General features: G+C 42.2%; 1 protein-coding gene across 1 annotated transcript; it reads left to right on the top strand.

The window, feature by feature from the left end:
* The first annotated feature begins 296 nt into the window (after nucleotides 1-296).
* Nucleotides 297-23,890, top strand: hprt1l (hypoxanthine phosphoribosyltransferase 1, like). Its single transcript, XM_034176693.1, has 9 exons — nucleotides 297-522; nucleotides 614-720; nucleotides 4,048-4,231; nucleotides 5,155-5,220; nucleotides 5,363-5,380; nucleotides 5,542-5,624; nucleotides 7,073-7,119; nucleotides 11,380-11,456; nucleotides 23,473-23,890. Exons 1-9 carry the CDS (start codon nucleotides 505-507, stop codon nucleotides 23,518-23,520), a joined length of 648 nt encoding a protein of 215 aa, XP_034032584.1. The 5' UTR covers nucleotides 297-504; the 3' UTR covers nucleotides 23,521-23,890.
* The last annotated feature ends 94 nt before the right edge of the window (nucleotides 23,891-23,984 follow it).

Below are 23,984 nucleotides of genomic sequence, written 5' to 3'. Positions count from 1 at the left end.
AACGCACCCCGACATAACATTTGACTAATTTATTCCCCGCCCAAGCCAGTAAATAATTCGTCAATAAATAATTCCATCAACAAAAAAAATCTGCATGTTTTATCTGAAGGAGTTACTTTAAAGCAGTGACGTCCGCAGTGGGTCACGTGACCACGTGTTGCTGAGCGTGTTGCTCGGCTGGTGTGTCTCTGGTGATTACTTTTTATAGGCAGCCGCACTGAAGCGGTGGTTACAGGTTTAGTTTGACCGCAGTGAGCTCATGTGAAGCAGCGCTGCTTCATCCTTAAAGCTGCGTCACAAATATGGCATAAAGCGCATTTTAAGAGCAGGTTGTGTGAGGCAAATCAGATTATTGGGTATCCAAACGGGATTCTGACGTAGAGGCTTAAATCCCGGGCAGGCAGACGAGTATCGCCCGTGCGTGTGCTCGCCCACAGTGAGTCGGTAGAAAGCGTGTTCGGCACAAGCGACGTCGAGCGATGATTCTTCGGAACTGATCGGAAAATGGCTTCGTATCTGCAGGTGAGTCTGTCTGCCGGGCGGAACAAACAGGTTCTCGATCATCATCACTGCGATGCCAAACCGCTTTTTGCGCACTTTCTGTCTCCTCCAGATCGCCGATGACGAGAAAGGCCACGAACTGGACCTTTTCTGTGTCCCCAGACATTATGAGAACGACTTGGACAAAGTGATCATCCCTCACGGACTCATCATGGACAGGTAATGGATTTAACGACCGTTTGGAACAAAGCTTTTATTTCTGTCAAGTCATTCTCACTGTTACTTTGATTGGCCCACAGAGAGAGACCACGTGACCATCGTTTGTTGCGTCTGGAATGATGTACTGTATATACCAACACCAAATTTCAAACATCTGGCAGGAAAACATTATGGGCAGATAGAGACTTTAAAGCTACAGTGTGCAGGATTTAGAGGCGTTTATGGGTTGATGCGGAGCCATGTCACTTAAGATGAAGTGGCCAATCCGAAGGCGAGAATTCGTATCTCCAAGTGAAAGCAAGCTCGGGCTGTACTGCTTGTTTTTTGAAATCAGCTGGTTTTGTTTTGTCTCTAACTTGCTTCTGTCAGCCAGCTAACAGCTCACACTGCCTAGAACAATGAGATTTATACACCAAGATGACCTGAAAGGAACCATTGTACATTAAATTGACTTTATTGATGAGACTGACCCCTTTGAAAAGTGACCAAATTACATGTATTTGTATTGAGGTCAGCAACGTTTTCATCCGCCAAAAATGGCCACCAGAGGGCGCTCGGTGTAAAGTCCACAGAAATTCAAAAGCATGTGTTCATTTATAGATACTAACCTACAACAATGAATCAGTTTGTTTTTGTGAGCTTAGAATGAGCCCATTATATCTACAGGGGAGTGGGCCTCCTCCTGGGGGCTGCCATATTGATACAATAGCCTAAAAGGGACATACTTACTCTTTTGCATTTTGCACGGTGGGTAGAAGACTGAAATAGAAAGAAGAGGAATCATTGGTTAACCCCTTATACACTGTCTACTGGCTGCTAATACAAGCTAAGAACCCTTCGTTTTTGTGAAATGATGGATCTTCGATATTTATTATCACAAGAGAAGGGAATATGAAGCCCCAATGCCAGAAACAAAAACATGGAGAGAAATGAAATTGTGACCAGTGACAGCACAATCTACAACATCCCGTCAATGTGATAAATCGTACATGATACAGCTTTTAAATACTAAACTCAGATTTTGATGTGGATGCACATTCCCGAACTGTCCACCAGGTGCCAGTGTTTACTGTGTCGCAACACAGCACGATTTTTTCCTTTTCATGTGGACTTTGTAACAATGCTGGCAGCAGGCTGGCTTAGTGGTTAGTGCTGTTGTCTTACAGCAAGAAGGACCTGGGATCGCTTCCCGCCTGGTCCTTTTTGTGCATAGTTTGCATGTTCCCCCCTTGTCTGCATCCCTAAGCAACATGCTTATTTAGGGTCTGCCCTTGACCAAGGCAGCATCTCTACATCTGGAGTTGGTCCCCGGCTGCCAGGCTGTGGCTGCCAGCTACTCCTAGTGGTTGGATTGTGTCTAACTATAATTAGGGTGGGTTAAATGCAGAGGATAAATTTGGATGTACGTACAACAAACTGAGTATCACTTGCATTGTGAGGGAGTGTCAGCGCTGACGTTGTGGCCATGTGTCCCATTTCTCTGTGCATGATCCAGCACACAGGTGCCTAAGTGCTGAGAACCCCGGTAGCTGGAGAAGGTCACAGGGATGTCTATGTTTCACCTGGCTGTGGCAGCTAGATGGTTATTTTAGAGACGTGGCAATGGACCGGCTGTCTGCCTGGGTTGTTGCCATCTGTGACCTGGGGCGCTTCCGTGGTGGGTTGGAGGCCATAAAGCACAGCACCAGCACATGCTCTCAGATTTGACTTGACTTGCTCTGTTCTTCTTCAAAACACTGGTGTTTCAAGTTAGCCATCACTAATTTGCAGTACGGACAAAAAGTTTTGGCACCATCCCCAGCCATACATTCTATCTGTTCTTTAATTTTAGTTTTACTGCCTTTCCATTCTGTTGTATAGTTGTCTTCCTTTTCATGTGGCTGCCGGGAAAAATTTCAAAGGTTTTGAAGCAGTGTTTCGAGTTTGCCATCACTAATTTCCAGTACAGGTCAAAAGTTTTGATGACATCCACAACCATCCCATTCTTTTTTTTGTATTTTGGCCTGTATTTACCCGCAGAGTAGGCTCCATTTTTCTCCCTGAGAACACCAACAAGCACACAAAATACCCAGCAGTGTTTCAACAGGTGGCAGACAAACTGGATGTATTAAGTACCACAGCTGTTGGTAATTTGGCCTTCACCCGCCTCTGGGATCTGATTATGCCCAAAGAAATGTCACATGGCCAAAATGTTGTAGGTGAAGGACCCTCACAATGCAGTTGAGGCTCTACATCTGAGTCTCCCTCGGTAACCATGAGCTGTATCATAGAGACGTAACACCAAAGACATCCAGTTGTTGCCTTAGGTCACTGATTAGTGCCCAAGTGTTAAAACTATACAGGAAGCACCAGAACTGTAGAGACTTAGGCTTTGATTTGTTCTTCTGTAATGATGTCAGCATCACCAAACATCTCTGTCCTGCACCTTCATGATTCCATAAACTCTTCCCAGGTGTCTTTCAGTCTCAAAGGCCGAAGACCCAGAGAAAATGATGTCACTGTCAAGATAAGTGAATGTCCCAATAAGGTCCACACTTCCCTTACCTGTAGATACAATTCTGAGGGCTGTATCCAGGAAGATGTGACCAGCCTGGATCTTAGTTTTAACTCAAACACACTCAAACCCAGACACTCCAGTTCCTCACTCAGCGAGTCAAGTGCTGCAATCAGAGCATCAGTGATTCCACAAAGATTACAGGATCCTCCATAAATTCATGGTTGGTAAACCTTTTACTTGCCAACAAAGGCCCTAAAACCACTGGTTTCCACAACCCTACCCAACACCCAGTCCATGCAAGCATTTAACAGTGTAGGCGTCAGAATGCATTCCTGAGGAATGCCAGTTTTCACAGGGAAAATGCCAAATATTCTGCACCTGCTTTGCACAGCAACCGCAGTACCTGTGTATAGGTCACCTTTAATGTCCAGCAACTTGTTGAGGATCCCACAAATTTTCAGTATATCTAAACACTTTGTGACACTAAACACAGGCTGCATAGAAGTACTGTCTATATCTGTGCCCATGTTCAGTGAGTACTTGCATGGCCAGGATCAGGTTGATTGTTGACTTCTTGGGTTGATACATTGGGGGGAAAATCCCTGTATTTATTTATTTTTTCCATTGATCCAGATCTGGTCCAAAATGTAATGCTTCTTCCTTGGCCCATGTTCAACACATCTACCAAATTTCATGAAAATCAGCCTGGTATTTTTTGCATAATCCTGGTGCGACAGACTGATAGCCAGAGGTCATTTGTATTGACGTGTGCTTCAGTTTGTAATTCCCTGTATTCTTCTCTGTGCCCTTCCTTCTTGTGTCTGCTCCAGGACGGAGCGTCTGGCACGTGACATTATTCAGGACATGGGAGAACACCACATTGTAGCCTTGTGTGTCCTGAAAGGAGGCTACAAGTTCTTTGCAGACCTGCTGGATTACATTAAAGCCCTCAACCAGAACAGCGATAAATCAGTCCCGCTGACAGTGGATTTCATTAGGGTGAAGAGCTACTGTGTAAGCTGCCTTTCTCATTTCATTTACAAATGCATATTTGAACAGTAAAATGATGGCTGTGATTAAATCAGAAATCTGCACTTTTATCATTTCCACAGTGTGGAGATTCCAGACAATTAGACCAAGCAATGATGCACAAACTGCTGCATTAAAAACCAACGCTCTAATTTGTTTGTTGTTGACATACAAATACACTATAAAATTTTTACATACCGCCTTGAATGCAACGTGAATGCGACACCCGCTTGTACCCGCCTACCTCATTTCACTTTGGACACAGTTTTTGTCAATTGCAGATTCGATTCCCATGGGTGGCATGTGTGGTTTTTTTTTTTGTTTTTTCTTCACAGCAGCTGCTTGATGTGGTTACACATGCTCCAGCTGCTCGCACTGTGTGCCACTGCGTCGCAGTGTCCCTCCCGACGTCGGCTCGATGTTTTTGTGGTTCCCTCATACAAGCTATTTCGCCGTGATTCACCCTGATTTGTACTTATTTTGTGTGAAGGGGCTCTAAGCTCTGCATTGATCTTTAAAAGTGAACACAGGGCTAAGCAGTGGACCAATGATTGCAGGTCAAGGCTTATTACAGTGAGGGGGTTATTTCATCTTCGTTAAAGGTCAAAACAGAAATTTATAATCCCCCTTTTGAGAGAGGAAAAAAATTCAATTATATCAAATAGAAACTTCAGGTTTCTGACTCATGCATGCCCCCAATTTTCTTTTCAGCCACAATGTTACTGAGATATGAGTAGCTGGTGAATTTGGTTGTTTTTGGCTGCCACCATGGTGATACATCAGTTCCTGAAACTATGTATTTAAAGCATAACAAACTTCACCAGCGGTTCCACAGATAATGTTCAGGGGAGTGCAGCATATAATGACCTGGAGCTGAATGATGTATTTTTGTACTTATTGTCTTTTAGAATGACAAGTCAACAAACAGTGTCAGAGTGATAGGTGGGGATGACCTGTCCAGTCTCTCAGGAAAGGTTGGTGTTCTTTCTTTCTTTTTTTAATATCATTGCCACGCTGCTTTCTCTGCTGAGTGAATGTAATCCCAAGATTTCTAAACGAAGTAAACAAATAGTGTCTGCTGTCATCTGTACATAATTTTTTTCATTGCTTTTGCAGAATGTTTTAATTGTTGAGGTAAGACGTTCACATTATATCATAGATTCCCCCCCCCAACCATGGAAAATCTAACTGGATATAAAGATGAAATGGAGGCATCTAAAAATTGTGTAAATGTCACAGCGTGAGTGTGTCACCGCACTAATGTGAGCATGTGCTCTGTGTTGGATTTTTCAAAGGACATAGTGGAGACGGGACGGACGATGCAGACGCTGCTTTCTCTGCTGAGTGAATGTAATCCCAAAATGGTTAAAGTGGTGAGGTAGGAACTGTAGGAACTACCGTTACAGACCTGTGCTGTATGTGTTCTTAGATATGGACGCGGTCTCTTTAAGGCCGTCTTAGAGGCCTAAAATGACTGAGGGTGGGAGTTGAAGTGTTGCTCTGCTCTGAAGCTCTTTCTCTGCAGTCTCACTGTCTGCTTTAGGGAATAATGGCACTATTTCTGGTCTTCCATGTGACTAGTTTGTAACTGACATAGCTATGTAGATAAGACTGTTAAGAAAGCCCAGCTCCAGTCATTGATCGTGCACGCTACACTCACATCTGAGCGATGTACTGTGCATCCGGAAAGTATTCACAGCACTTCACTTTTTCCACATTTTATGTTACAGCCTTCTTCCAATATAGATGAATTCTATTTTTTCCCCCTCAAAATTCTACACACAATACCTCATAATGACAACATGAAAGAGGTTTTTTTTCTTTTTTTTTTTTTGCAAATTTATTAAAAATGAAAAACTGAAATTGCGAGTATATAAGTATTCATGCCCTTTGCTCAGTGCTTTGTTGATGCACCTTTGGCAGCAATTACAGCCTCAAGTCTTCTTGAATATGATGCCACATGCTTGTTGCATCTATCTTGGGGCAGTTCCTCTTTGCAGCATCTCTCAAGCTCCATCAGGTTGGATGGGGAGCATCGATACACAGCCATTTTCAGATCTTTCCAGAGATGTTCAATCTGATTCAGGTCTGGGCTCTGGCTGGACTACTGAAGGACATTCACAGCGTTGTCTGGAAGCCACTCCTTTGATATCTTGGCTGTGTGCTTAGAGCCTGAAAGATGAACCGTCACCCCAGTCTGAGGTCAAGAGTGCTCTGGAGCAGGTTTTCATCCAGGATGTCTCTGTACATTGCTGCATTCATCTTTCCCTCAACCCTGACTAGTCTCCCAGTTCCTACTGCTGAAAAACATCCCCGCAGCATGATGTTGTCACCACCATGCTTCACTGTAGGGATGGTGCCTGGTTTCCTCCAAACATGCCAACCTAAGAGCCCAGGTGATGTCCCCCTTGGTGCCTCCAGTCACTATACCAAGTTGGGTGTGGATTGCTTAATTACTGTGGCTGTGCATAGTGAACACACACACGGTCAGCTTTATATATTAGATTAGATTAGATACGGGTGTACTTGGGTGATCCCCCAACACTTTTGGGTGATGCCCCAACATTATTCCTGATTTGTGGGGACCGGGGGATATGTCATCCCCTGGTGACTCTTGTATCGTAGTTGTTGGTGGAGGCGTGTGCTCTCGGAGCACTGTGTAGTTTGGAAATAGGTTGCATCAGTGAAGCTTCCCTTTTACAATGTTCAGCAGGTCTGCTGAGAAAATGTAAGAAAAACCTGCAGTGAAAAGGTTTGGAGTGGAATATGTTAATCTGCCTTTCTTCTTTGTGTTTGCACTGTTCGCCCCCATCATTTGCTCTTCAGCCTCCTGGTGAAGAGGACACCGAGGACTTCAGGGTACAGACCGGACTGTAAGTCAAACTTTGTTTTCTCACAGTGTAAGCATCCAATTTGACACTTTGCACACTCGCACGTGTATCTGTGTTAATAGTTTTTTTTCATGCAGGATTACCATTTCAGGAATATTTAATGTGGTTGAGTCTGGCACTTAACCCACTGCCGCTCACAGTTTATCCTTATACAACCCCTGGCAAAAATTATGGAATCACCGGCCTCAGAGGATGTTCATTCAGTTGTTTAATTTTGTAGAAAAAAAGCAGATCACAGACATGACACAAAACTAAAGTCATTTCAAATGGCAACTTTCTGGCTTTAAGAAACACTATAAGAAATCAGGAAAAAAAAAATTGTGGCAGTCAGTAACGGTTACTTTTTTAGACCAAGCAGAGGGAAAAAAATATGGACTCACTCAATTCTGAGGAAAAAATTATGGAATCATGAAAAACAAAAGAACGCTCCAACACATCACTAGTATTTTGTTGCACTACCTCTGGCTTTTATAACAGCTTGCAGTCTCTGAGGCATGGACTTAATGAGTGACAAACAGTACTCTTCATCAATCTGGCTCCAACTTTCTCTGATTGCTGTTGCCAGATCAGCTTTGCAGGTTGGAGCCTTGTCATGGACCATTATCTTCAACTTCCACCAGAGATTTTCAATTGGATTAAGATCTGGACTATTTGCAGGCCATGACATTGACCCTATGTGTCTTTTTGCAAGGAATGTTTTTGCTCTATGGCAAGATGCATTATCATCTTGAAAAATGATTTCATCATCTCCAAACATACTTTCAATTGATGGGATAAGAAAAGTGTCCAAAATATCAACGTAAACTTGTGCATTTATTGATGATGTAATGACAGCCATCTCCCCAGTGCCTTTACCTGACATGCAGCCCCATATCATCAATGACTGTGGAAATTTACATGTTCTCTTCAGGCAGTCATCTTTATAAATCTCATTGGAACGGCACCAAACAAAAGTTCCAGCATCATCACCTTGCCCAATGCAGATTCGAGATTCATCACTGAATACAGAGCCGGCCCAAGGCATACGCCAACTACGCGGTCGCTTAGGGCCTCCACACCACCAGGGGGCCCCGAGAGCACCGAGACATTGTGATAAAGTAAATATATACATGAAATTAAAATAATATTGAATAATTTAAACGAAATTGTATTACACCCTAAAAAATAAATTCATTTTGACAAAATACCAATACTAGGTTAACTGATGCCTCCTGTTGGCTGCTGCCACCGTTGGGCAAATTTAGATGCACCGCTTGGGTCAGGAGGTCGATGACTAATCGTGAGGAAAGAAGTGAGTGTAAGTCATGTCTCAGAAAAGAAATTATCCCTCTGGAGCGGAGAAAAGAAAAAAGAAGTTGGAAGACAAGAAAAAAAACAAGACAAAGGTAGGTTTGCATGTCCAATATTACAATTTTTGTTGTCATTATTTGCGAAATGCTCCGTTCGTTTAGTGTAAAGTGCTTTAGGTGTCTTAAAGTCAGAGGCGATTGCTCTAAGACTGCAAGGGAAGCTCAGCTTCCCCTAAAATGTCAAAAAATAAGTGATCAAATATATACTGTTGTGTGTACATGTCATTGACTAAATATGCGCTACAACGCGCTCAACTTTTGTTCAGAATCAGCTTCTTATCACTGGTAACGACGCGGCTTTCCTCTCACTCAAACCCGCAGCTTCACAGTGCTTTAAACAGTGTGGACGCTGAGCGTCCACAGACTTCAATAGCGACACAAAGCATGCTGCAAAACGAGACGAGTCATTGGATAAATGCTGGGCTTTGTCCCGCCCATCGGGTGCTCAGCGTGTCTGGGGGTCTATGGGGCAGTGGGCTGGCCTCGGCTGGCCCGGACGCTCAGTTTCTGCATGATGATTGGATGATCTGTCTGAGGCTGAATCCCTTTTTGATTGACAGCGAAATGAGCGAATCAGCGATCTTTTGGTGTAAACATCCGTGGGAGCATTTTCATTCTGTTATGGGTTGAACCGGAGACTTTCCTAATCCTCTTACCGGCATTTTCTTTGTTAAAAATGACTAGCGACAAATCAAGCTTCTATTTCTGGTGTTTTTTTTTTGTTTTTTGTAGCTTCTTGTGTTTGGAGACTGACGTCTATCACTCTTTCTGACTTCTATCGCAGTTTCTGTCCCTACCGAGCAGCGGGTGCTGCTGAGCTCCTTCACCGTCACAAAGCACTCACAGGCGGACAAACTTCACACTAGCCTCGTGCCAGTCCCAGCTAGCGAGCTAGCTAGGTAGCAAGCTGCACATAATGACAGACAATTTGAATGTTGTGGACCGGATTTTGGCAAAGCCATTTAATACTCTTCCTTACGAAGAAAAACTTAAACAGCAGGGCAGATCAACTCCTCAGATTAATTTGGTGCAAAAGGTGGGGAAAAGTAGCTCAGCTCTCAATGGTTTGCAGGCCAAAGTTAAAGCAGTAACCCCTAGTGCAATGTTTGTGCATTGCTATGCACACACATTGCTGTTATGTTGTGGATTTCTATGTTCATTTTGGAGATTATTTAAGTATTGTATTTATTATTTAAGTATTTAATTTTGATTACAACTTTATTTTTCTGTAAGATAATGTGAATGTGGTTTGATTCTATTTTGTATTTGGATATTGAACATTTTGCACACCATTGCACATCTGAAAGAAATTAAACTATTTAACGTGTTTACTATAAATGCAGTCTCCTGCCTGCTGATGTTACTTTCAAATAGTTAAATTAATGAGCCATACTTATACATCACTCTGTATGTAGAAGTTAATTAAAACATATGAGTTTGCTACCCCTTTAAGGTTAAAAACAAGAATGACACCTGTATGATGTAAGATAATTACAAATAATGCTAATGATTGGGGGTACGTTGCACACATAACAGTGTAGCCTATGGAATAATGAGACATCTGGTGCTGAGGTGATGGTAGGGGGGCCCCCAAATGAAATTCTGCTTAAGGCCCCATAAAGGCTTGGGCCGGCCCTGACTGAATGACTTTCATCCAGTCATCCACAGTCCACGATTGCTTTTCCTTAGCCCATTGTAACTTTGTTTTTTTCTGTTTAGGTGTTAATGATGGCTTTCGTTTAGCTTTTCTGTATGTAAATCCCATTTCCTTTACGCGGTTTCTTACAGTTCGGTCACAGACGTTGACTCCAGTTTCCCCCCATTCGTTCCTCATTTGTTTTGTTGTGCATTTTCGATTTTTGAGACATATTGCTTTAAGTTTTCTGTCTTGACGCTTTGATGTCTTCCTTGGTCTACCAGTATGTTTGCCTTTAACAACCTTCCCATGTTGTTTGTATTTGGTCCAGAGTTTAGACACAGCTGACTGTGAACAACCAACATCTTTTGCAACACTACGTGATGATTTACCCTCTTTTAAGAGTTTGATAATCCTCTCCTTTGTTTCAATTGACATCTCTCGTGCTGGAGCCATGATTCATGTCAGTCTACTTGGTGCAACAGCTCTCCAAGGTATGATTTCTCCTTTTTAGAAGCAGACTAAAAAGCAGATCGGATTTGATGGAGGTGTTAGTTTTGGGGATGAAAATTTACAGGGTGATTCCATAATTTATTCCTCAGAATTGAGTGAGTCCATATTTTTTTCCCTCTGCTTGGTCTAAAAAAGTAACCGTTACTGACTGCCACAATTATTGGCAGTCCATTACTGTGGACACAGCGACGTCTGCGGAACAAGCCAAGCTCTCTGATAGCGAGAATGTCCCGAGGGACATTATTGTTGTTCAAGCTTTGTAGCTCAGCTGCAGCGTAGCTTAGCATCACGCCAGCCGAGGGAGTGAAATGCGGCGTCGTACAGCACAAAGCAGGCAATAAACAATCAAAGATAACTAAAAATGCACACTGAAGGACCAAAAACCACGTTAAGTACATATCCAAAATAAAAATTACACTCAAGCCACTAAAAACCGAATTATACACGAGAAAACTGGAGAAAATCAGACGAGCGGCGAACACACAACGCCAGCAACTCTTCTTCGTCTCCTCGATCGACACAAAACCGACTTTAGTTTTGTGTCATGTCTGTGATCTGCTTTTTTCTACAAAATTAAATAACTGAATGAACATCCTCCGAGGCCGATGATTCCATAATTATTGCCAGGAGTTGTATAATGCTTTTATGTTCCTGTACTGTCCGTCCACTCTGACAGTTTGACTCCCGCTGCTTAGGTCGTGTGTTTATTTCACATTACTGATGGTGTGTGTGTGTTTATTTCAGATATTGGGTTTGAAGTGCCGGATGCCTTTCTGGTGGGCTATGCTTTGGACTACAATGAGTACTTCAGAGATCTCAATGTGAGTCAATGTTAATTATACTGGATGACCAGAAATTCGTTTGCAAAGGTGCCAAACGAGTTTAAGTGACAATATAGTGCAGCAAATAACTGAAACAATACTTCACATGGCAATGCAAGCACCACATCCAGCACAAATTCTCCTTAGACAATGCTCTTTTGAAAAAACCGATGGGCCACTTGAATTTTCATTAGGCGGCCACGTAGGGGTCAGTTGAAGAATTACCCAGGGGTTAAAATATAAAAATGCTCCAGTCATGTTGAAAACTATACCACATTATTTGTCTGATCATAAAGATTCTAAAAAGGTATAGTTTGGACTATCTATGACTAAATGTTATGGGGTAAAAACCTTAAGAATGGTGACAGAGGTCAGTTTCAGTTTGTACAGGGGTCAAAATTTAAAGTTGCTCCAATTTTAGTAAAAAAAATGGTGCAAATTATTGATTGAGCTACTTGGGTTAATAGATGGAATAGTTTTGACTGTGTTGAATGCTTGGTCTCTAAAGTAAAGGTCAAATACAACCCCTGGCAAAAATTATGGAATCACCGGCCTCAGAGGATGTTCATTCAGTTGTTTAATTTTGTAGAAAAAAAGCAGATCACAGACATGACACAAAACTAAAGTCATTTCAAATGGCAACTTTCTGGCTTTAAGAAACACTATAAGAAATCAAGAAAAAAAGATTGTGGCAGTCAGTAACGGTTACTTTTTTAGACCAAGCAGAGGAAAAAAAAAATATGGAATCACTCAATTCTGAGGAAATAATTATGGAATCACCCTGTAAATTTTCATCCCCCAAATTAACACCTGCATCAAATCAGATCTGCTCATTGACATTGACCCTATGTGTCTTTTTGCAAGGAATGTTTTTGCTCTATGGCAACATGCATTATCATCTTGAAAAATGATTTCATCATCCCCAAACATCCTTTCAATTGTCAAAAATATCAACATAAACTTGTGCATTTATTGATGATGTAATGACAGCCATCTCCCCAGTGCCTTTACCTGACATGCAGCCCCATATCATCAATGACTGTGGAAATTTACATGTTCTCTTCAGGCAGTCATCTTTATAAATCTCATTGGAAAGGCACCAAACAAAAGTTCCAGCATCATCACCTTGCCCAATGCAGATTCGAGATTCATCACTGAATATGACTTTCATCCAGTCATCCACAGTCCACAATTGCTTTTCCTTAGCCCATTGTAACCTTGTTTTTTTCTGTTTAGGTGTTAATGATGCCTTTCGTTTAGCTTTTCTGTATGTAAATCCCATTTCCTTTAGGCGGTTTCTTACAGTTCGGTCACAGACGTTGACTCCAGTTTCCTCCCATTCGTTCCTCATTTGTTTTGTTGTACATTTTTCGATTTTTGAGACATATTGCTTTAAGTTTTCTGTCTTGACGTTTTGTCTTCCTTGGTCTACCAGTATGTTTGCCTTTAACAACCTTCCCATGTTGTTTGTATTTGGTCCAGAGTTTAGACACAGCTGACTGTGAACAACCAACATCTTTTGCAACATTGCGTGATGATTTACTCTCTTTTAAGAGTTTGATAATCCTCTCCTTTGTTTCAATTGACATCTCTCATGTTGGAGCCATGATTCATGTCAGTCCACTTGGTGCAACAGCTCTCCAAGGTGTGTTCACTCCTTTTTAGATGCAGACTAACGAGCAGATCTGATATGATGCAGCTGTTAGTTTTGGGGATGAAAATTTACAGGGTGATTCCATAATTTTTTCCTCAGAATTGAGTGATTCCATATTTTTTTCCTCTGCTTGGTCTAAAAAAGTAACCGTTACTGACTGCCACAATCTTTTTTTCTTGATTTCTTATAGTGTTTCTTAAAGCCAGAAAGTTGCCATTTGAAATGACTTTAGTTTTGTGTCATGTCTGTGATCTGCTTTTTTTCTACAAAATTAAACAACTGAATGAACATCCTCCGAGGCCGGTGATTACATAATTTTTGCCAGGGGTTGTACTATTAATGTCCATTGAATTCTGTGACATACCATCCCTGGTTCTCAAGACCAGGCACCTAAGTGGCTCTAATCTACTCTTTTCTACTCTCCTATTTTACTCTTCCTTTTTAGATATTTAGATATACCTTTGTATACTAGCATAGTTCCACCTTAGAATTGGAATATAATATATAAGATATACCTTACTGAATTTTCATGTGACATATGTTACCCCGTAACGTGATAACTAAGCATGATACATGGTGCAAACTATTCCTTTTTGAAACCCTATTAACTCAACCAATAATTTGCATCACCTTTGAACGAAATTGAAGCAACTCTAAATTTTGACCCTTGTACAAACTGAAACTGAACTTTGTCACCATTCTTGTTGTTTTTACCCCATAACGCTATAGAATTCAGTAACTCAGCCACATGGGGTGTGCAGCCAGTACGTTCTGAATGCCGGTCCCAAGCCCGGATAAATGACGAGGGTTGCGTCAGGAGGGCATCCGGCGTAAAACAAGCCATCCCAACTATTTTGACTAAGAATCAAATTCCCATACCGGATTGGTCACGGCCCGGGTTAACAACGTCCGCCACCGGTGCTGTTGCCCAACAGGGTGCCGGTGGAAATTGGGCTACTGCTGGGCGAAGACGACGAAGAGGAGGAGGAGAACATTTCCACAAACAGCGGGAGAAGAAGAAAACTAGAAGGGTGGAAATGAGAGTGGGGACTTTGAATGTTGGTATTATGACTGGTAAAGGGAGAGAGCTGGCTGATATGATGGAGAGGAGAAAGGTAGACATATTGTGTGTGCAAGAGACCAAGTGGAAGTGAAGTAAGAGCAGGAGCATCGGCGGTGGGTACAAGTTGTTGTTGTACCATGGTGAGGAGAGGAAGAGAAATGGTGTTGGGGTCATTTTAAAGGAAGAGTATGTTAAAAGTGTGTTGGAGGTTAAGCAAGTGTCTGACAGGGTGATAAGTGTGAAGTTGGAAATTGAAGGGGTGGTGATGAATATCATCAGTGCATATGCCCCACAGGTAGGTTGTGAGATGAAGGAGAAAGAAGATTTCTGGAGTGTGTTAGATGAGGTGGTGGAAGGTGTGCCCAAGCATGAAAGAGTGGTGATAGGAGCGGACTTCAATGGGCATGTTGGTGAAGGGAACAGAGGTGATGAGGAAGTAATGGGTAGATATGGTATCAAGGATAGGAATGGGGAAGGACAGATGGTAGTTGATTTTGCAAAAAGGATGGAAATGGCTGTGGTGAATGCCTACTTTAAGAAAAGGGAGGAGCACAGGGTAACATATAAGAGTGGAGGAAGGTGCACACAGGTGGACTACATTCTTTATAGGAGATGCAAGCTAAAAGAAATCAGAGACTGTAAGGTGGTGGTAGGAGAGAGTGTCGTTAGACAGCATAGCATGGTTGTTTGTAGGATGACTTTAGAGGTAAAGAAGAAGAAGAGAGTGAGAGTTCAACAAAGGATCAGATGGTGGAAGCTGAAAGAGGAAGACTTGTATGAAATTTAGCGAGCAGGTGAGAGAAGCACTGGTTGGAAGGGAAGCAATTTTGGACAACTGGAAAAGTACTGCAGATGTGGTGAGGGAGACAGCTAGGACAGTACTGGGTATGACATCTGGGCAGTGGAAGGAAGACAAGGAGACTTGGTGGTGGAATGAAGAGGTCCAGGAAAGCATAAGGAGAAAGAGGTTGGCGAAAAAGTTTTGGGATAGTCGGAGAGATGAAGAAAGTAGACAGGAGTACAAGGGGATGCAGCGTAAGGTGAAAAGAGAAGTGGCAAAAGTGAAGGAAAAGGCATATTGCGAGCTGTACAAGAAGTTGAATAGTAAGGAAGGATAAAAGGACTTGTACTGATTGGCCAGACAAAGGGACAGAGCTGGAAAGGATGTGCAGCAGGTTAGGGTGGTAAAAGATGCACATGGTAATGTGCTGACAAGTGAGGAGCGTGTGCTGAGAAGGTGGAGGGAATATTTTGAAGAGCTGATGAATAAAGAAAATGAGCGAGAGAAAAGGCTGGATGATGTGAGAGTAAATCAGGAAGTACAAGAGATTAGTAAGGAAAAAACGAGGGCTGCTATGAAGAGTGGAAAGGCAGTTGGTCCAGATGACATTCCAGTGGAGGCATGGAAATGTCTAGGAGAGATGGCAGTAGAGTTTCTAACCAGATTGTTTAATAAAATCTTGGAAAGTGAGAGGATGCCTGAGGAGTGGAGACGAAGTCATAGGACATCTTACTACTCATCACTAATTGAAGAAAATAAGAACAACCCCAGGTTTCTTTTCAGCACTGTAGCCAGGCTGACAGAGTCAGAGCTCTATTGAGCCGAGTATTCCTTTAACTTTAACTAGTAATGACTTCATGACTTTCTTTGCTAATAAAATTTTAATTATTAGAAAAAAAATTACTCATAACCATCCCAAAGACGTATCGTTATCTTTGGCTGCTTTCAGTGATGCTGGTATTTGGTTAGACTCTTTCTCTCAGATTGTTCTGTCTGAGTTATTTTCATTAGTTATTTCATCCAAACCATCAACATGTCTATTAGACCCCATTCCTACCAGGCTGCTCAAGGAAGCCCTACCATTATTTAATGCTTCGATCTTAAATATGATCAATCTATCTTTATTAGTTGGCTATGTACCACAGGCTTTTAAGGTGGCAGTAATTAAACCATTACTTAAAAAGCCATCACTTGACCCAGCTATCTTAGCTAATTATAGGCCAATCTCCAACCTTCCTTTTCTCTCAAAAATTCTTGAAAGGGTAGTTGTAAAACAGCTAACTGATCATCTGCAGAGGAATGGTCTACTTGAAGAGTTTCAGTCAGGTTTTAGAATTCATCATAGTACAGAAACAGCATTAGTGAAGGTTACAAATGATCTTCTTATGGCCTCAGACAGTGGACTCATCTCTGTGCTTGTTCTGTTAGACCTCAGTGCTGCTTTTGATACTGTTGACCATAAAATTTTATTAGAGATTAGAGCATGCCATAAGTATTAAAGGCACTGCGCTGCGGTGGTTTGAATCATATTTATCTAATAGATTACAATTTGTTCATGTAAATGGGGAATCTTCTTCACAGACTAAGGTTAATTATGGAGTTCCACAAGGTTCTGTGCTAGGACCAATTTTATTCACTTTATACATGCTTCCCTTAGGCAGTATTATTAGACAGCATTGCTTAAATTTTCATTGTTACGCAGATGATACCCAGCTTTATCTATCCATGAAGCCAGAGGACACACACAAATTAGCTAAACTGCAGGATTGTCTTACAGACATAAAGACATGGATGACCTCTAATTTCCTGCTTTTAAACTCAGATAAAACTGAAGTTATTGTACTTGGCCCCACAAATCTTAGAAACATGGTGTCTAACCAGATCCTTACTCTGGATGGCATTACCCTGACCTCTAGTAATACTGTGAGAAATCTTGGAGTCATTTTTGATCAGGATATGTCATTCAAAGCGCATATTAAACAAATATGTAGGACTGCTTTTTTGCATTTACGCAGTATCTCTAAAATTAGAAAGGTCTTGTCTCAGAGTGATGCTGAAAAACTAATTCATGCATTTATTTCCTCTAGGCTGGACTATTGTAATTCATTATTATCAGGTTGTCCTAAAAGTTCCCTGAAAAGCCTTCAGTTAATTCAAAATGCTGCAGCTAGAGTACTAATGGGGACTAGAAGGAGAGAGCATATCTCACCCATATTGGCCTCTCTTCATTGGCTTCCTGTTAATTCTAGAATAGAATTTAAAATTCTTCTTCTTACTTATAAGGTTTTGAATAATCAGGTCCCATCTTATCTTAGGGACCTCATAGTACCATATCACCCCAATAGAGCGCTTCGCTCTCAGACTGCAGGCTTACTTGTAGTTCCTAGGGTTTGTAAGAGTAGAATGGGAGGCAGAGCCTTCAGCTTTCAGGCTCCTCTCCTGTGGAACCAGCTCCCAATTCAGATCAGGGAGACAGACACCCTCTCTACTTTCTTTTTCCTGGTTCTCTTCCTCAGCCCCAACCAGTCCCAGCAGAAGACTGCCCCTCCCTGAGCCTGGTTCTGCTGGAGGTTTCTTCCTGTTAAAAGGGAGTTTTTCCTTCCCACTGTCGCCAAGTGCTTGCTCACAGGGGGTCGTTTTGACCGTTGGGGTTTTTACGTAATTATTGTATGGCCTTGCCTTACAATATAAAGCGCCTTGGGGCAACTGTTTGTTGTGATTTGGCGCTATATAAATAAAATTGATTGATTGAAGTGTGCTGGTTCCTATTTTCAAGAACAAGGGTGATGTGCAGAGCTGCAGTAACTACAGAAGCATAAAGTTGATCAGCCACAGCATGAAGTTATGGGAAAGAATAGTAGAAGCTAGGCTTAGAAAACAGGTGAAGATCTGTGAGCAGCAATATGATTTCATGCCGAGAAAGAGCACTACAGATGCAATGTTTACTCTGAGAATACTGTTGAAGTGCAGAGAAGGCCAGAAAGAGTTACACTGTGTGTTTGTGGACTTAGAAAAAACTTATGATAGGGTGCCAAGAGAAGAGCTGTGGTATTGTATGAGGAAGTCTGGAGTTGCAAAAAAGTATGTTAGGGTAGTGCAGGACATGTACAAGAATAGTGTGACAGCGGTGACATGCGCAGTCGGAATGACAGACTTATTCAAGGTGGAGGTGGGATTACACCAAGGATCAGCTCAGAGTCCTTTCTTGTTTGCAGTGGTGATGGACAGGTTGACGGATGAGATCAGACAGGAGTCCCCATGGAGATGTCATTGTGATCTGTAGTGAGAGTAGAGAGCAAGTTGAGACTAGTCTGGAGAGGTGGAGATATGCTTTGGAGAGAAGGGGAATGAAAGTCAGTAGAAGCAAGACTGAGTACATGTGTGTGAATGGGAGGGAGCCCAGTGGAATAGTGCAGTTACAAGGAGTAGAAGTGGTGAAAGTCAATGAGTTGAAATATTTGGGGTCAACTGTTCAAAGTAATGGAGAGTGTGGTAGAAAGGTGAAGAAGAGAGTGCAGGCAGGGTGGAGTGGGTGGAGAAAGGTGGCAGGAGTGATTGTGACCGAAGAATATCAGAAAGAGTGAAGGGGAAAGTTTACAAGACAGTAGTGAGACCAGCTATGTTGTACGGCTTAGAGACGGTGGCACTAACAAAAAGACAGGAGGCAGAACTGGAGGTGGTAGAGCTGAAGATGTTGAGATTCGCTTTGGGAGTGACGAGAATGGACAAGATTAGGAATGAACATATCAGAGGGACAGCTCAGGTGGGACGGTTTGGAGACAGTCAGAGAGGCGAGATTGAGATGGTTTGGACATGTGCAGAGGAGGGACCCAGGGTATACAGGGAGAAGGATGCTGAGGATGGAGCCACCAGGCAGGAGGAGAAGAGGGAGGCCAAAGAGGTGGTTTATAGATGTGCTGAGGGAGGACATGAAGGTGGTTGGTGTGACAGAGGAAGATACAGAGGACAGGGTGAGATGGAAACGATTGATCTGCTGTGGTGACCCCTAACGGGAACAGCCGAAAGACAAAGAAGAACTCTATAGAATTCAGTCATAGATAGTCCAAACTATACCTTTTTGGAATCTTTACAGTCAGACAAATAATGTGGTATAATTTTCAAAATGACTGGAGCATTTTTATATTTTGACCACTATGTAAATCTTCAGTTGACCCCTACGTAGCCGCCTATTGAAAATTCAAGTGGCCCGTCAGGTTTTTTTTCAAAAGAGTAATATCTAAGGTGTTCTTTTGCCAGATTTGGCGCTTGTATCACCATTTGAAGGATTCCTCTGTAAATATTCTGTTATCTGCTGCACTAATAAAACTTTTTGTGATAAATGAATGAAATGCAGACATTAAAGTGGAAATATTCTGCATCATAATAGAAATATTTGAAACATTTTTTTACAGGATTTATTTCAGAAAAATAATAATTCTATAACATGCTTTTGGAGGGCGGTATGCATTTTCAGAGGCCCGACGTCCATGCCCAGTCATCCAAAATGACCGATATTAAACATTAACATGGGCGTTTCTGTGTTTTGAGCCATGGCAGATATATGCACTCATAGTGCACTTCTAGTTATCACCTGGAGTCCCAGCCAGACCTCAGTTTTAAAATATCAGAAGTAATATTTAACCTGCAGTGTAACTGTGGAAGCTCTCATCTTTCCCCTTAATTAGCAAACTGTAATGTTAGAGAATTTTGTTTAATTTAATTTATATAGCGCCAAATCACGACAGTCACACCAAGGCACTTCACATAATTCACAACACAAATTAATCTAAATTCAAAATTAAAAGCAAGAAAAGCACAGTTAAAAGATAAAACACAGTAGAATAAAAAGAAATTACAAAGCAAACACAAACAGATTAAAAAATTAATAAGACAGTCTAAAAAAGTGGGTCTTCAGTCTTGATTTAAAAATCTCCACCGTGTCAGACTGCCGAATAACAGCAGGTAGATCATTCCAAAGAGCCGGACCACGGTAGGAAAAGGCTCTATACCCCACAGACTTTTTGTTCATCCTCAGAACACACAGAAGCCCTGCGAACGCAAAGGCCTCGCAGGTACGTAGGGCTTAACCAAGTCCGCCAAGTAGGAAGGCGCCAGTCCATGAACAATTTTATAAACCAACAATAAAACTTTAAAATCCAATCTGGCAGAAACCGGTAGCCAATGAAGGGATGCCAGAATGGGAGTAATGTGGTCAAACCTTCTGCTTTGTGTCAAAATTCTGGCAGCAGCATTCTGCACCAACTGAAGTCCTCGAATGCTAGACTGCGGCAAACCAGAAAATAAAGCATTACAATAATCCAATCTAGAAGAGACAAATGCGTGAATCAGAGTCTCAGCATCAGCCATAGACAGGATGGGGCGAATCTTTGCTATATTTCTCAGATGAAAGAAAGCAGTCCTCGTAATGTCCCTAATGTGAAGGTCAAAGGACAACGTAGGATCAAAGATTACCCCAAGGTTCCTCACTTTGTCAGTATGATGTATAACACATGAACCTAGGCTAAGCGCCAGCTGATCAAATTGGTGCTGATGTCTTGCTGGGCCAAGAACCATCATTTCAGTCTTATCAGAGTTCAAAAGTAGAAAGTTGCTAGACATCCAACTTCTCACTGCTGCAAGACAGTCCTGTAAAGATTTTATGTGGACAGGATTTCCAGCAGCTATCGGCATATACAACTGAGTATCATCAGCATAACAATGAAAAGCAACCCCGAAACGCCGCAAAATGTTCCCAAGGGGTGCCATATACAGGGAAAAAAACAAGGGACCCAGAACGGATCCCTGCGGAACCCCGAACTTCATGCCCTTAAAGTCAGAGGTAGTGTCATTGCACAAAACACAATGGGAACGACCAGACAGATAAGACGTCAGTCACACAAGAGCAGTTCCAGTAATCCCGAAACAGTTTTCTAGCCTATCAAGTAGAATATGATGATCAACTGTGTCAAACGCAGCACTGAGATCCAACAACACCAATGCTGTAGTAGTATCCGAGTCCATTGCTCGCAGAAGATCATTAACTACTTTAATAAGTGCTGTTTCTGTGGAGTGATGTCTTCTAAAAGCAGACTGCAGTGGCTCAAAAAGGTCATTCTCAGTAAGATAGTCCACAAGTTGCCGTGAAACCACCCTTTCCAGAATTTTAGAGCAGAATGATAGATTTGATATCGGCCTATAATTTTTCAATTCACCAGGATCAAGATTAGATTTCTTGAGTAGTGGTTTAACCACTGCAGATTTAAAACAATTTGGAACAGATCCAGAGTTTAAAGAAAGGTTAACAATTTCCAGCACAGTCGGCCCAAGAATGGGCCAAAGATCCTTAAACAATTTTGTTGGTATAGGATCAAATAAACAAGTTGTGCTTCTAGTAGACATCACGAGTTTCGTCAGCACACCTTGTGAGATACTGTTAAATTCCGTGAATCTAGGTAGCACCTCAGTAGTAGTCCCCAGCTCAGTAGCTGGATACAATGATTCAACCAAAGTATGCTGAGATGTGCTCAACCTAATATCTTCTATTTTCTTTTCGAAATAGTCCAGAAAGTCCTGTGCTGAAAAAGGAGAACGACCAACAGGTGGCTGTCCATGAATAAGAAATGCCACCGTATCAAACAAGAACTTTGAGTTATGCTTGTTTTTGTTGATCAATTCAGAATAATACACCTGCTTCGTAGCCAATAAAGCATGCTTCTAATCTAAAATAGCTTCATGCCACGCAAGGTGAAACACCTCTAGTTTGGAACTACGCCATTTCCGTTCCAACCCTCTAGCCTTCTTCCTAAGGTCACGCAAATAACTATTGAACCAGGGTGTCTGTGCTTTGGGAAGGCGTGGCTTTAATAGAGGAGGCGCAATCTTATCAAGTGTGGTTTTTAGCACTAAATTCAGGCTATCTGAAAGACTGTCTACTGACTGAAATTTCATCAAGCTTGAAGTTAGGATTTCAGGTAGTCTTGCTTCGAGTTCAGTCAAAGTTGAAGGTTTAATTTGTCGCCGCAATGATAGGCAAGGTTGTTGCTCCACTAAACGCGGCAGCGTAATTGTAAACCTAATAAGCGAGTGGTCAGAGACCACTGGTGCAAGAGGCAGGATGTCGATATTTGTGACAGCAAGGCCACGTGCAAGAACCAAATCCAGAGTATTACCACTGATATGCATTGAACCATGAACGAACTCCTGAAATCCTAATGCATCCACGATTTCCATAAATGATTTACCGAGGGGATCAGAGAGCTTATTTATATGAATGTTAAAGTCACCAATAATCAAAATGTTGTCTACACTATTTGAAAGACTAGAGATGAATGTGCCAAATTCATCTAAAAAATCAGAATATGGGCCAGGAGGCCTGTAGACAGTGACAATATAACATAGCTGATTTCCAGTTTTATGACCCTGAAAGTACTTAGCATCATGGGCATAACGGAGAATCAGATGCTCAAATGAATTATATTTCTGACCCCCAACAGTTACTAAAGTAAACCTGGATTTATAAATAAAAGCAACACCCCCGCCTTTCTTCACATCACGTGAAACGTGACTAAAAGTGTACTCCGGTGGGCAGGCCTCATTCAGAGGAAGGACAGCTGTGGATTTAATCCAGGTTTCACATAATCCAAGCATATCCAGACGATGATCCACAATTAAGTCATTCACCAGCAATGACTTCAGAGACAATGATCTGATGTTAATGAGACCCAAACTAAGGATCTCGGTGGGATCAGCAGGTTTTAATGAGGTCATGCAGAGGTTCTGCTCCTCAGCAGCCAGTGACGCAGCGTGTTTCAACGGCCGGAGGAGCTCAGGTGAAACACCGCGTCTGAGAGCCTGCAGACGACAGCACCGGCGTAAAAACTCCGCAGCCCGGTGAGAGGCAGCAGCGGGAAGCTGCGGCACAAACGGGCACAGCTTTAGCGGAGCTAGTCCGGTCATCAGTTCAGGAACAGGACGAATCCAGCAGCCTCTCATGCACAGCACGCGCTCCCACGCCCAAAAATATCGTCCATCACAGAGGAGGCGAGGATCAGACCCTCTAGTGAAGGCCCCAGGTAAAACTTGTTTCACCAACAGACCGCTCCGCTTTCCGCGCCTTCTAAAGCGCCTCCTCTGGAGAGGAACGCAAGGAAAACGGAGCAGGTGGAGCGGGACGTCCGCGAGCACAGGTGGCAGAGCAGGGCGGGGCCCTCCAAGCCCGGACCCAGACGACAGCAGCGGCTCATAAAGAGCATTAATGTCCAAGAGAGACTGGCGACCATACACAAGCAAGGCTGAAGTGTCCCGGCAGAACACACGGAGCAAAAACACAGCAACAAATAGCAAAAAACTCGACGAGTGACAGGGCTGACGGCATGCCAAACACACAGGCGCCATCTTCCTCCTAATAACACACCAGTCTAATACCTAGTCTTGTTACGATGTGTTAGTTTCTTTTTGAAGTCTTGCTGACGTTTCAGAGATCTGGTTGAATTAACTGCTCTGTTATGTCCTTTCAAAGCACATCTGCGTACTGAATGAACAAGCCAAGGAGAAGTACAAAGTGTGACTTCGAATACTGCGGACGCAAAGATGAATCAATGAAAACTCGGACCACTGTGATCACACGCCTGTTGCTTTGAATCATATTTATTTTTCTACATAAGGATCCACAAAAATGTGGATTAAGAACACTTATTTCCTCCTCTTTGGAATGAGTGGGATGACTATGTTGTGTATATTGTTATTATTTGGTTGTTAAATTAGAATTTGATGTCCAAATTCTGAAGAAGGGAAAACGCTAAATTGTTAAGACTCAGGCTGTTGCTTTATGTTCACCGAACTGTCAGTCACATTTTTACTTTGTACATGTCTCTGTTTGGAGTTGAAATGCTGATGTATGCCTTTAATATGCCATAAAATGACTGACCTGGAATGTACTTTACTTGTATTTTTGCTTGCATTGTGGGGCTGTTTACAGCAATACAAGTCATACTGATATTTTAATAATGGTCTCTCTCTCCTTCTCTAGTG

This window comes from Thalassophryne amazonica, chromosome 8 (genome assembly GCF_902500255.1).
Source record: "Thalassophryne amazonica chromosome 8, fThaAma1.1, whole genome shotgun sequence".
Taxonomy (NCBI): domain Eukaryota; kingdom Metazoa; phylum Chordata; class Actinopteri; order Batrachoidiformes; family Batrachoididae; genus Thalassophryne; species Thalassophryne amazonica.
The sequence above is the reverse complement of the archived record's forward strand: the minus strand, read 5'-3'. Positions and strand labels throughout refer to the sequence as shown.